General features: G+C 51.7%; 1 protein-coding gene across 2 annotated transcripts; it reads left to right on the top strand.

The window, feature by feature from the left end:
• Positions 1-270: 270 nt before the first annotated feature.
• LOC138629197 (insulin receptor substrate 2-like) lies at positions 271-11,317 on the top strand. Of its 2 annotated transcripts, none has more exons than XM_069712717.1 (3): positions 271-3,189; positions 3,459-3,955; positions 10,231-11,317. In XM_069712717.1, the coding sequence occupies exons 1-3, from the start codon at positions 512-514 to the stop codon at positions 10,233-10,235; spliced, it is 3,180 nt and encodes a 1,059-aa protein (XP_069568818.1). In that variant the 5' UTR covers positions 271-511; the 3' UTR covers positions 10,236-11,317. The 2 variants fall into 2 exon arrangements, with proteins under 2 accessions (XP_069568818.1, XP_069568817.1); XM_069712716.1 differs by having other exon boundaries at positions 3,456-3,955.
• Positions 11,318-13,382: the final 2,065 nt, after the last annotated feature.

Raw genomic sequence — 13,382 nt, 5'->3', positions numbered from 1 at the left:
GGTGAGTTTGTTTGTGCTTTCACTTTACAGTAGGGTTTACAGGAATTCGTGCTCTTCAATGAGCTTGGGATATTTCCTATTTCTACAGGAGAGCAGTTGGAAAGCACGAAGGGGGCGGGGTTTTGCGTTTCTTGAAGAATCGAATCCAGCCAATAGGAAGCGCCGGTGTCGCTTGACGGACAGGCACGGCCCCTGCAGGACGCCCCGCCCCCCTATGACTCTGTCGTTTTATTCTGTTTTTAGAGCAGCAGCGTCACATGTTGTTTTTCTCCGTGATCAGATCAGCGCCTGGTCCTCTCCCGCTGCACTGTTGCTTCCACCGTGGCTGAGAGCGGACGCGTTCATCGCCGTCTGCTATGGAATAAATAAATAAAAAAGAATTTTAAAAAAAACAAAAACGTTTTTTTTTTTTTTGAAGTTTTTGCTGTTAAATATCTTTTTTTTTTTTTTTTTTTTTTTTTTTAAGAACGGACTTTGCCGATCTGGTCTTGAAAAGAGAAGCGGTTGAGAAATGGCCAGTCCGCCGGCGACGGGAGGACAACTGTTATCTACGAACGGGGTGAAGAAGTGCGGCTACTTGAGGAAGCAGAAGCACGGACACCGGCGCTTCTTCGTGCTCCGCGAGCTCACCGAGCGCTGCCCTGCGCGCCTGGAGTACTACGAGAGCGAGAAGAAATGGAGAAACAAGTCCGCCGCCAAACGGGTCATAACTTTGGACTCCTGTCTGTGCGTAAACAAACGGGCCGACGCCAAACACAAACACCTCATCGCCCTCTACACCAAGGACGAGTACTTCGCTGTGGCCGCGGACAACGAGCAGGAGCAGGAGAGCTGGTTCACGGTTTTGACTGACTTGATAGCGGAGGGGAAAGTGTACGACAGCCCCGCTTCCACGTCCTCTCTAGTGGGCTTTGAAGAGTCCAGCTACGGGCTCCTTAGTCCCGCAACTCCCGCCTACAAGGAGGTATGGCAGGTCAACTTGAAATCCAAAGGCTTGGGTCAGATCAAGAACCTCACCGGAGTGTACCGGCTGTGTTTGTCCAGCCGGACCATCAGCTTTGTCAAACTGAACTCTGAAACAGCTGCTGTCAGCTTACAGCTCATGAACATCCGGAGATGCGGCCACTCGGACAGCTTCTTCTTCATAGAGGTGGGCCGGTCCGCGGTCACGGGACCGGGGGAGTTCTGGATGCAGGCGGAGGACTCCGTGGTGGCGCAGAACATCCACGAGACCATCCTGGAGGCCATGAAGGCCATGAAGGAGCTGTCCGAGTTCAGGCCGAGGAGCAAGAGCCAGTCGGCCAGTACCAACCCCATCTCTGTGCCCACGCGACGCAACCTCAACAACCTCCCCCCCAGTCAGACCGGCCTGGTGAGGAGATCCAGAACGGACAGCATGGCGGCCACGTCCCCGGGGAGGAAGTTCACGTCCTGTCGGATTAGAACGGCCAGCGAGGGAGACGGGAGCGTGACCCGGCCCGTGTCCACGTCCATATCTGTGAACGGGAGCCCCACCAGTCCCAACTCCGGGAACCACCTCTGCAGGTCCCACACCCTGAGCAGCGGGCGCACCTGCAGGATGCTGGAGTCCTCCTGCAACCTCCATCACAGCCGGTCGATGCCGATGTCCAACTCCCCTCCCGCCGCCTCCAGCCCCATCAGCATGTCTCCCAGAGGGGGGGCTGGTGTTTCCACTCCGGACAAAGCCAGGCGGCCCTTCAGCTGCAGCGCCTCCATCTCCGGCTCCCTCAGCGACACCGGCTTCATGCTGTGCGACGATTACAGCTGCAGCCCGGGCGAACCCAGGTTCCTCTCCCTGACCCGCAGCGACACCCCCGACTCCCTGTCCAGCACGCCTCCATCCCGCGACATCAGCGACCCCTGCGGTTACATGAGCATGGAGGGACCCAACGGCTGCAGGTCCGCCGGCGGATGTGACGGTTTAGCTTTTGACAAGGACTACAGGAAGCGAACGCACTCCCTCACGACGCCGCGGCAACAGAGGGCGGTGGCGCCGCTCTCCTCCGCCTCCCTGGACGAGTACACGCTCACGAGGATGTCCCACGGACAGAACTCCAACTCGGCCTCGCCCAAAGTGTCCTACCCCGAGGACTACGGCGACATCGAAATCGGTTCGTCCAGGAGCTCCAGCAGCAACCTCTGCGACGACGGCTACATGCCAATGACGCCGGGCGTAGCGCCTCAGTCCGGCAAGGCCGACAACTACGTCCCCATGAGCCCCATGTGCGTCTCCGCACCCAAGCAGATCGTGAACCCTCGGGTGCATCCGCAGGCGGCTGCCGGCGGGGGCTACAAGACCAACTCCCCCTGCAGCAGCTCTCTGGAGGACAACGGCTACATGAGGATGTGGTACGGCTCCAAGTCCTCCATCGAGAGCCCGGACAGACACGGCGAGTACATGAACATGTCGCCCGGAAACCCACCTCCGCTCCAGACCCCGCCCGATTACTACCCGGGCCCGCTGGCCGGTGAACCCACGTCGGTAAGACCGGCCTACCAGACCGGCTCCCACACGCTACCCGCCAAACTTCAGGTCTCCAAGAACGAGGACGGCGGCCAGTACGTGTTGATGAGCCCTCACAGTTCGAGGCAGCGGGTCGGGGAGTCGGACTACTACTCGGTGATGCAGCCCAGCGCGGCTCAGACCTCCCCGCTGAGCCCGTCGGTCCCCTCCCCGGTCAGACACGGCCGAGCAGAGACCCCGCCCTACAGGGGGAGGCTGGGACGGCCCAACAGGCTCTATCTGGACACCCTGAGGACGCTGCCGAGCATGAATGAGCACCCTCTCCCCGGAGAGCCCCGGAGCCCCGGGGAGTACATCAACATCGAATTCAGCAGCGCCAGATTCTCCCTGCCCTCCACCGTGTCCACGGAGAGCCGGTCTTCGTCGCTGGGCTCCAGCGGCCCCGGAAGGTCGTCTCTGACAGACTACATAAACCTCGAGCTGGGCTCGCGCTCACCCAAAGAGGCCGACGCTCCCGCCGAGCGCTTGGACGCGCTCCCGGAGCTGGCCACGTGCCCCTGCTCGGAGGAGGAGGACGCAGCGTACCGCGCGGATGGTGAGAAAGGCTCTCGGGGCCTCCGCGACGAGGTGAAAAACGACTACACGGAGATGACGTTCGCGATGACGAGCTCGCCCCCGCAGCTCGTTCCTCACAACGCGGCCAGGTATGTGCGTGTCTGTTGGCAGTTTGGTATCGTTTATTTCTACAGCCTGGGTATGATAGAGCACAATCAAAGCGAAACAAACTATCACTGAGTTACAGCAAGAACAGACTTGATTGAGTTTCATTAACAAAAAGCAGATAGGGATTTTAAAGGTTTACTACAAGTTGAATGGAAAAATGAAGTAAATAAAGGTTTTAGATTGTTTTTTTTGCTTATTTCTCTATAAATAATTTTTAAAAAATGATTGTTGAAACCCTGTTTTCCAGCAGCCAGAGCAGCAGGGACAGGACGCTCTCTCTGGAGGACCAGGGCGTCCCAGAACACATCGGGGTCTTCTTGCTCGGCGCCGCCTCTTCCCCCACGGTGGACCCGGACTGCTCTGCCAAGGTGATCCGGGCCAACCCGCAGGGACGGCGGCGCCACAGCTCCGAAACCTTCTCCTCCACCGCCACCGTGACCCCGGTCTTCCCTTCCTTCGCCCGCGGCGACGCGGTGAAGCGGCACAGCTCGGTGGAGAACATCTCGTCCCGGAGCAGCGAGGGCTCCGACGACGAGTACGGCAGCCCCGTGAACCGGCAGAGCTCGGCCGGCTACCCCAACGGACTCAACTACATTGCCTTGAACCTGCTGGACAACAGGGACGTGGAGAAATGCGAGGACCTGGTTGGCTTCAAACCCACCAGCAGCTGCAAAGGGGGTATCAATGGATTACACAGCTCGCCATATGTCTGTTTGGGATTCAAGGAGGCTGCAACCACTGCCAAAGGTGGGTTGAGGTTTATGTCAGATGTGTTGCTGCTGAATAATTGAACTAAAACATTTTAAAGCCCTGCAGGTGGTCCTGGTTTTTTAACAGAGGGGAGCATGAATAGAGTCAATTAGGAGAGGAAGAACAACAAGGGCTTTGGCAAACTCGCATTTCCTCAAGATTCAAATTCAAACTGGCTCTGTGGATTTCAAAGTACACGAGTAGTTGGTGCCGGCGTTGCCTTCGGGGACTCCTCCTGAGCTCCTACGTCTGATTTTCTCACGAGTGTTGCCTGTTCTACAATTTACTATTGTAGTTAAACATCAGAGCGCCGTCGGATGTCTGAGCAAAAAACAGCCATTCATTGAATTAATTTCGGTGCTTTTTTAAAAAAAAAATTCTTCAAGATCCTTAACAGAGAGCGATCCCGGTGTTTCCCTGCGACACGTGAATGCACCACGAGGCTGCTATGAAACGTGACCAGGCTGAGGGCTGCGAAGTAAACAAGCACCGTGACAGAGCAGGACGCTGCCTCCCTGCCGATGGGGATTGCGGAGCTGCAGACGCCCCAAAAATACCTTAAAAAGTCCACCGACGCTTCTAAATGAAAGAAAGTCTTTCAGAAATGAACGGAAATAACAGATTATATACTTATTTTTTATGAGTATGAAGGCTTTAATGGGTCAAATAGTTGTTTAACATTGGGTTCCCTGTGCCTTGTTTTTTCGTGACGCCACGGGAGCGATGGCCGGGGCTTCCTGTCAGCTGTAATGTCACTCGGAGCCCGAGGGCCTTTCCGGGCTGTTGTTTTTCAGTTGGATGTGTTGCAGATCAATATGACCTCCACAGACCCCCTCATTCCCACCGTCCCGCCATCCCAGAATACCCGCGCGAAAACCAAAAACCAGGCTGTGTGGCGCAGGGGGGGACAGCACGGGACGGGTGTAATACGAGGAGAAGTCCGAACTTCAAGTTTGGACACTGGACATGTGCTCCTGAGGCCCAGCGCAAGTGGGTATTGTGTCCTTGCAGGCAGAGATGGAGGGGAGGGAGTGAGGGGGGCGGGGGGGGTGCACAACAAAGCAGGCGAGTTGCTATGCAGCCATCAGGTAACTGGATGTCACGGTCTGCATTCCTGGCTGAGCTGGTTTGAAAAAGTTGCTGGGGAGGGGGGGCTGTTTTTTTGTCCCCCGGGGGCCTTTCTAGGGGTCATTTGAATAGAAAGCGGCTTTTATTTCACCACAAGGCTCCCGTGTGTGTGTGTGTGTGTGTGTGTGTGTGTGTGTGTGTGTGTGTGTGTGTGTGTGTGTGTGTGTGTGAGAGAGAGAGAGAGAGAGGGTTTCATTTTTTTTTTTTTTAGCACACGGGACAGAAAAACGGAAGTTATTGGTGTTTGTAGAGTCGGTGACGCTTCGGTAAATAAAGAGGAAGGTGGCGACAGACGACGGAAAATCCGGTTTGTTCCTCGAAGTGCCTCATTTCAGGCTTTCTTTTGAACTTGTTTGCGACATTTTTGGGGAATTCTGACAAAACTAAAACGGCGATTAACTCGAGCCCGACAGGTACTGGATTTTGTTCATATTGTTCCACTAAACTTTAAGATTGTTTGTTTGCTGTCATTTCCAAGCAGGTCTTCCTTTTAAACTGTCGGAAATTTCAATTTGTGGAGAAAATATCACCAAAAAAAAAAAAAATATCCGGCACTTTGTTTTTATTTTTACGTACAACATATAACATAACGTGTACCCGATACATGTCTTATGGCCGATATCAGCCCACGTATGACTCTGTTGAGCTCCACTACTAACAACATGCCTGTTGGTCTTCATCTGAGTGGGGGAGTGGGTTGGGTGGGGGGGTCACGCACATACATGTGGAGTCCGGCACGTACTCACGCAGAGCAGTTTTTCCTCTCTGGGTTTTTAATTTTTTTTTTTTATTTCCAGCGGTGTAGCCTGCATCCGTGAACACTTGGGAGAGATGTGTGTGTGTGTGTGTGTGTGTGTGTGTGTGTGTGTGTGCTCGCAGAGAGAGAGAGAGTGAAAGCTGTTTAGTTTTCCAAGCTCGCCTGGCTGTTTGTGGGTTGAGCGAGTGAATTTGTGCATAATGGAGCAGGATGGCACGTGCACTCCGCTGCCCTTGTGCCTCATTAGGCTGTTCACTTAGCACAAGTAAGACAAGTGGGGGGGGGGGGGGGGGGGAATGAGATGGAGCCTTGTATGTTCAGTAGGGAAGGGGCTTTGTTTTTTTGGTTTTTTTGAAGCAGCAAACAAACTCATTGGCGAGGGCCCCCTCCATTTTTCCACCAAGGTGCATTCTGGGAGAGCAGGAGCCGATCGCTTGTTTACCGAGCGCCGTGTGGCGAAGCACGGGGTGAAGGAGGTCAAAGTGGGACCCAAAAAAAAAAAAAAAATCTCCGCTGCAGCCAAACACCTCCGCTGCTTTTGTCGGAGAGATGGAGTTTGGCTCCTTCTGTTTGTCAGGATCAAAGTCGGCGCCCCCCCCCCCCCGACCGCCCTGAGGAATTTAGCGTTGGGCCCCCTGACCCATGTGACATCCCCCCTTTTGGGTGAGAAACGTGACTGCCGTGCTTCCAGTTAACAAACACCCCCCCCCCCTCCTCCTCCTCCCGGGGGCCGTACTGTAAAGCCTCTGACGGCTGGGTAGGAGTTTCTTTTTGTGCGTGCTCTCCACCGAGAGTCATCTCAGATGGCCGGCATGCACACGGTCAGGAGTTTTGTCTCCCTCTTGCTTCCGTCAGCGGGGCCGGCCCATGTGACACGTCGGGAGGCGGTGGGTTTACCTCCGCCCCACAACCTGAGCCGGCAGTCTGCGGCTCCTCGTCGGGCCACCGGCTCGCCGCGGCTCAGCCGGGTGGATGTTCTGTACCAGACCCAGATTAGCCAAGTCAGCCGTCTCCGCCTCCCTCGTTTGACTAATACCTTTTTTCTGACGGCGACGACCGGCTCCTGACAATCCAACGCGCCTCGAGATCGCTCGTACTACAGGGCCGAACATCGAGTCGAGTAAAGGGGATAAATGGGTGAAAAAAGGGCGAGCCCCCCCCCCACACACACACACACCTCCCCCGCTGTGACAACGCAAGTCCCTCCTGAGTGCTCGTGGCAGATGGCCACTCTCCGGAGGGCAAGAGTTTTGTTGGAGTGTGTGTGTGTGTGTGTGTGTGTGTGTGTGTGTGTGTGTGTGTGGTGGTGGTGGTGGGGGGGGGGGTAAACACCTGCCACCCTGCCCGATTCCTCACACACATGCAAACACTCTCATTACACCGATTTTCCTCTTCCTCATGCGCACAAGATCTGCATGTAAACATATACATGCTGCTGTGTGTCTCTCCCTAGTGCACTTTCTACCTACCCCCCCTCACCCCTCCACCCCACCTTAGCCCCTCCACCCCCTCCCCCCCCCCCCCCCGCCACTCACTAATGACGGCCCGCCATCTGCCGCACCCACAGGCTGCAGAGAGCACGACCAACAGCGGCGAGCGAGAGTGTGTGTGTGTGTGTGTGTGTGTGTGTGTGTGTGTGTGTGTGTGTGTGATTTGTCAGCCAGATTACAGACATCCGCGGCGTCCATCGACTCAAATCCCGCTTCCTCCCCGGACGCCATTCAGTAAAGTTGTGCAGCGAGTGATGCCATCGGTAGAAAAATGCACCGCGAGCGTGTCGTGTGTGGATGCGTGCCACACACACACACACACACACACACACACACACACACACACACACACGCACGCATCCCCGCTGATGTTGATGTCATAAGGGGTGACGTGTGTGGGGGGAGGTGGGGGAGGAGGAGGAGGAGGAGGGAGGCAGGGAGCGAAAGAGGTCAGGTTGCACAGCCATGCATCCCTAACTCGCTCTGAGCGCGATCAGCAGACGAGCCCGGAGGAGGCAGGAGCGGTTTGCCAAAGTGTGTGTGTGGGGGGGGGGTCACGAGATGAGTGCAAGGGCGCTCATGAGATGCATCATGGGAAAGATGACGGGGGGGGGGGGGGGGGGGAACAAAAACAAACGCGTCTTCATTTTAATAATCGTCGCGCGTAAGCACGTGATTCGTGTGCGCGCGACGGCCGCATCGAACCGCGTCCTCCTCTGCAGAAGCTGCAGCAACTCAACACGCGGCTCCGTCGCCGCGTTTCCAACGCGGCGCCTTTTTGTTCCGGCGCCTTCGTGGAATCACTCGTAAAAAGGCGACACCCGATTTGTACCCATCAGCCTGATTGTCCGATCTGTTCCTGCTGCATCCCTGCACACGCACGCAGCTGCTAAATCGCTTATTTACACACACACACACACACACACACACACACACACATCAGAGCTGCATTGAAGCCGAGAACATAAAACAAAGCGGTGCGACTAGCCGAGGCAGGAAATCCAGAAAATGCCGTGTTACATGATATATAGAAAATCAACATGCACACGTAACACCACGGGCTCCTGTGTCAGAGTTTCCAGGCAGCAGCGCGCGCATGTGTGTGTGTGTGTGTGTGTGTGTGTGTGTGTGTGTGTGTGTGTGTGTGTGTGTGTGTGTGTGTGCCACGGCTCAGGGAGGAAGAGGAGGGGAGAAGGAGGAGGGAGGGGGGGGGGCTAAACTAGGCCGGGATGTTCCAGACAGAAGCGCTAGCTGCTAGATAACTGCGTGGCCAGCGTTCCCCACATTTAGCCAGCCACGGCTCCAGATGAGATTACAGCCCTCTGCAGGCGAGATTAGACGGGGCCGAGGTGGGGTGGAGGGGTGGAGGGGGAGGGGGGTGGTGTTAGATCATGGAGTGCCAGCGGCTACTCCACGGACAGCAGCTGGGGAATACGTAACGCCAAGGTGCGGGCGTGCGTTTGGTGTCCAAATGTTGGAAGTGAGCACTTTTAAATCCAACCGTGTCCATGTTGACGTTTTGACCGTACGTTTTATAAGATCGGGGGACTTCTCTTTGGATTCCGTCTCCGTCCTGTCCGTCGTTTTAGTGCGTCAAATATATCTTTTAAAGGATCTGAACGTGGTCGTCTGTAAAGGGAAACGCCGCCGAGAGGCCGCGGATCCTGTTTCTTCACGTGATCGCCGGACGGCGGCTCCAAAAATGGCAACTTTTCATCGACTAAGAAAAACAGCCGCGCGCCCTCGAGCTCGTCCGCCTTTTTGGCTTTTTTGGGAAGACGAGTTATCGTCCCCTAAAAAAGGGGGCGGGCGGGGGGGGGGGGGGGGCTCGTCCTCTCCGTCCCTTCGAGTAAATCCTTCCCGCTGCGTCTCACGATGAAACACCCGACGTAGCCATCGATATCAGCTGCAACGTCAATATCAAAGACGCATCCTGCCTGTAGACGCTCCTCCGTTGCTCGGCGTGTGTCCATAGCAACACGGCAGCTCGACAGGAGAGGCCCCCCCCCCCCCCACCTCCTCCCCTCAACCCCCATCGCTCGCTCTACAACCCAGATTATGTAATTACGACCGTCGCGGGACAGCCCCCTCCCACACACACACACACACACACACACACACACACACACACACACACACACACACACACACACACACACAGAGAGAGAGAGAAAATGACGAAGACCCACCACAGACAAACAAACAAACGCACATTTTAAATTGTAACGAGGAGGAAATATCACCGCGACGACGCTTTGACACAAATGTTTTGTTTGGGGGGGGGGGGCACAATAATGAATTCCTGACTCGCCGCGGTGTCCAGCACTCGCTGTTCTCGCTGTTTAAGCTGTTTTTCCCCCCCAGTGTCTGCTTGTTATTGTGCCACCAAAACACTAATCTGAGTCTGTGAATGAGTTCACGCTGTACAGTACACGTAACGCTCTGTTCTCTCAAACCTCCCGTGTCCGCTGTCTCAAAGGTCCGCCTAATTGGCGCCAGCGTTGTTTGTGGGGAAAGCGATCAGACTCCGGGGTTCAGTCGTTCCTGTTTGAGGAATAAACGATGCGGGCGTGTTTCGAAGCGAAGGGGAACGCGACGTGTTTTGAACGGAACGGGATTTGGCGAATCGTCGTACGATCTGAACAGTAAAGTCTTTACCGTCATGCGGAGGAACCCAACAATTCTCTATTGAGCAGCCGGGAGGGGAAAAAAAACAAAACAAATCTCCCTTTTAACAGGAATGAACCTCCGACAGCGACCGTTTGCGTCCCGGTCGAGTTCCCTGTTATGAAATCTCGTGAGTTAACTTCTGAAAAGAGTTTTTAAATTGTTTCCTATTTCCATTAACTCCCTTTTTTTTTTTTTTTCTCTCTCTCTTATATTTTCATCTCTTCCAGACTGAAGGATTCATTTGTCGTCTTGAAACTTGGCGTCTTGACTGACCTGCTGCTCGAAACAACAACAACAACAACAACAACAACAACTCTGCCCTTCCACTGGGCTTTTAGGCCCTAAGAGACTGTCTGGACACGCAGCGTCACAAAACACACACTAAGGAAACAAAACAGGTCACCATCTATGCATGTTATGAATTTGCCGATGGCGGGACAGGTGTGTGTGTGTGTGTGTGTGTGTGTGTGTGTGTGTGTGTGCGGGCGGATGTTGTTTCCCTGCACTTTTAGAGGCCATTTCTCCTGTGACCCACATTTTGGCACAAGCACAGAAGCAAAGATAGTCAGACAATAACAGAGCTGCAATGGCACCCAGATACTATTTATTTACTTGAGGGGAGTTTGTATGGATGCCTGCGTGTTCCGAGACAAAGATCGACCAACAGGTTTGCCAGTGGACAATGAAACCTGCTATAGAAAAAGGCCCGGGGGTCCGAGGACACCAAGGTACACTGAGTATATTTAACTATATGTAGATTAGATATTATATTTATTTTTGGATGATGAATGTCTGATAAGACCTACCCAATGCCTTAATGTCTATACTGTCCTTATGTTTTCTATGAAATAAGCGATAAATATTCTATTATGGTATGTTTGTTTGGACCTACATCTCTATATTGTTATTCTCTCGTGGAAAGTAAAAATGCCTAGTTTACCATTCAAATATATTATTTCGGAAAATGTACAGTACGGTGGGGCTGCTCCAGATCGGATTTTATTGTATTGATATTAAAGTATTTTCTTAAGTACTAATTTCTTATCCATTCTAACCTAGTTTATTTTTTTGTCCAATCAAAAGCGCTGGACTTAAAGGAAATATATTTCTCTAAATGTCTTTTAAGAGTTACGCATGTCTTTTTATAACTCGGCTCAGACCCCCCACAAACAGCCGGGCATCTGAATGCACTGTACCTCCCGCAGTTCCTCAGTCACTTGAGCCTGAAAACCTCACACACTCCTACCTTCAAACCTACGGCCTGCTGTGATATCGTTTGACTGTACAATTGTCTAGTTGAGGTGATAACGGATGAGTGGGGGGGGGAGGGGGGTTGAGGGGGTGGGGGGGTGGGGCGGCAACAGAAACTGCCGAGGTTGGGGCGGGTAGGGGGAGGGTGGGTTGTGGTCAGCCAGCGAGCGCCGGAGTCAAGGAAATAATAGAGAGGCCCACAGCCACATCTGGCACCATCGTGGAGGCTCATCTGTCTGGAACATATCATTACATGGCAGACGGTATGAAAAAAAAGAGAATTATGTAACGTCACAAGTTAAAGCGAGACTAACTTACAGGGTGATCCTGGAAAGAGAAGTCAGCAGACACACTTGGTAACAAAAAAAGTGTTATATTTCTGACAAATTTGTCAGAAAGAATACTTTCTTTCTTCTTCAGAGTCTTGTTTTAATTTTTTTTTAAATCGTCTGCCGCCTCCCGAGAGCCTCCGGAAATGGCCGCCGGTGTATTTTGTTTTCTCGACATTATCGGAAAGCACTTTTTTTTTTAATCCGCGTCCTGACTGCGGTCCTCGTGTCGTCCACTGTGCCGACTCCAGCTGGCTCACAACCCCTTTAGCGTACGGTAGATTGTAACACTTCTGACCAAGTCTTGAATGTATCGCTGAACACCGCGGAAAATAATGTGCAAATGGTTTTGACAAGAGTTTGAGTAATATTGGAGTATCTATTTATCGTCAGTGTCTTGAATGTGTATATTGTGTACATAGAGAGAGTTTAACTAAAAAAAAACAAAATCAATCTATTGAATATACATAAGAGTACTTAGATTTGATCTATGTTGCAATGATATTCCCGTGTAAAGACTTTGGCTACCGACTTTTAAATGTTTTTATTTTGCTTTGGGGTTGTACAGTGTATTGTAAGCTTTTCTCCCTCACAGCCTCTGTGACTATATGGAAAAAAAAATGTATCTTTGTCTATTTTATTATAGAGATCTCTTTGCCTTGTCGACACACTTTACCTAATGGCATATGCAATAGTGACATGAAAAAAAAAAAAATCTAGTTTACAACTGTGGAACCAAATGTAACACTGCATTGATTTATTAGTATTTTTTTTTTTCTTTTTGTGATGAGCAGGAGCTGTTTCGCTCCTTATACATTTCTCTTTCTGCCAAGTGTTTTTGTTTTTCCATCGCTGGGAACTTTCATTTCTTGACATGTCTAAAAAAAGCGCTTTCCCCCCGTTTCTGTGTCCACGGACGGATTGATCTTCGATTGACTCAAGTTTGAATGTGTCGTCGTCTTCCATTGTACATAGTTCAATATACTGTTTATTGTGATGCTCACAAGAGATGATTATAATGATTTATAAATTCTGGTAGTTGAGTATTGCTTTTGTCTGTATTAATTATAGATAGCAACCGAACAGAAATAAATGAGTTTATTTAAAGAGGTACAACTTTGTCTTAACTTCTATTATTTCCACAAATTACATCTCACACAACCTAAAAAATATGATATCATATTTGTTCTAGCCATGCAAGAATGATAACAATACAGATTCATATTTGATAAAGTACAAGTATTTTATAGATTCAGAAAAGGCTTCTTTGCAATCATAAAGAATTTTTGCTCTGACTTATACTGTCACTTTAAATAACGCAGGAAAGTGTCAAATTGTAGTCGTAGCTTCTTTCATAAAGTCATAAACTGACTGACCGGCTTGTCATAAAGAAAGATCCAACATCAAGTCATGCCAGACCAAGTAAAACCCGGGACCGTCTCGAAATCGGGCAAGTTATTGTTTTGTCGCTCATGATTTCAACGTTTAATTCATATCGTGTTAATTTGTTTGTTCCGTTAGTGACTAAACCGGGATGTCCTTTAGACTAAAAGTGTCGACGAACCACTTTTAAAAGAGTCCCCTCGCCAAACCAGTCATTCCAAACACGAGACTCCAAATCCCGGTATTTCCCCTCGTCTTGTCCCTCACACGCTGTAATATCAATAGCTTACAGCAAGCGTCAAATAGCTTCCCGACAAGAGGGGAGGATATCCGATCTCCGTCCTGTGGAGAGCGAGGCGCTGAACTCTGCGGCCCCAAAACTCTCTCTCCCTGCAAAGTGTTTTTCTATTTTTTTT

The sequence above is a fragment of the Brachyistius frenatus genome, unplaced genomic scaffold, assembly GCF_029030835.1.
Source record: "Brachyistius frenatus isolate BFR_SWC_R1_liver_20210118 unplaced genomic scaffold, ASM2903083v1 Contig_112, whole genome shotgun sequence".
Lineage (NCBI taxonomy): Eukaryota > Metazoa > Chordata > Actinopteri > Embiotocidae > Brachyistius > Brachyistius frenatus.
The sequence above is the reverse complement of the archived record's forward strand: the minus strand, read 5'-3'. Positions and strand labels throughout refer to the sequence as shown.

Bases quoted from the DNA above. Each gene is read 5' to 3' on its own strand.
- LOC138629197 (XM_069712716.1), top strand. From the start codon at position 512: ATGGCCAGTCCGCCGGCGACGGGAGGACAACTGTTATCTACGAACGGG. The intron at 3,190-3,455 runs GTATGTGCGTGT...CCTGTTTTCCAG, and splicing joins GTTCCTCACAACGCGGCCAG to CAGCCAGAGCAGCAGGGACA.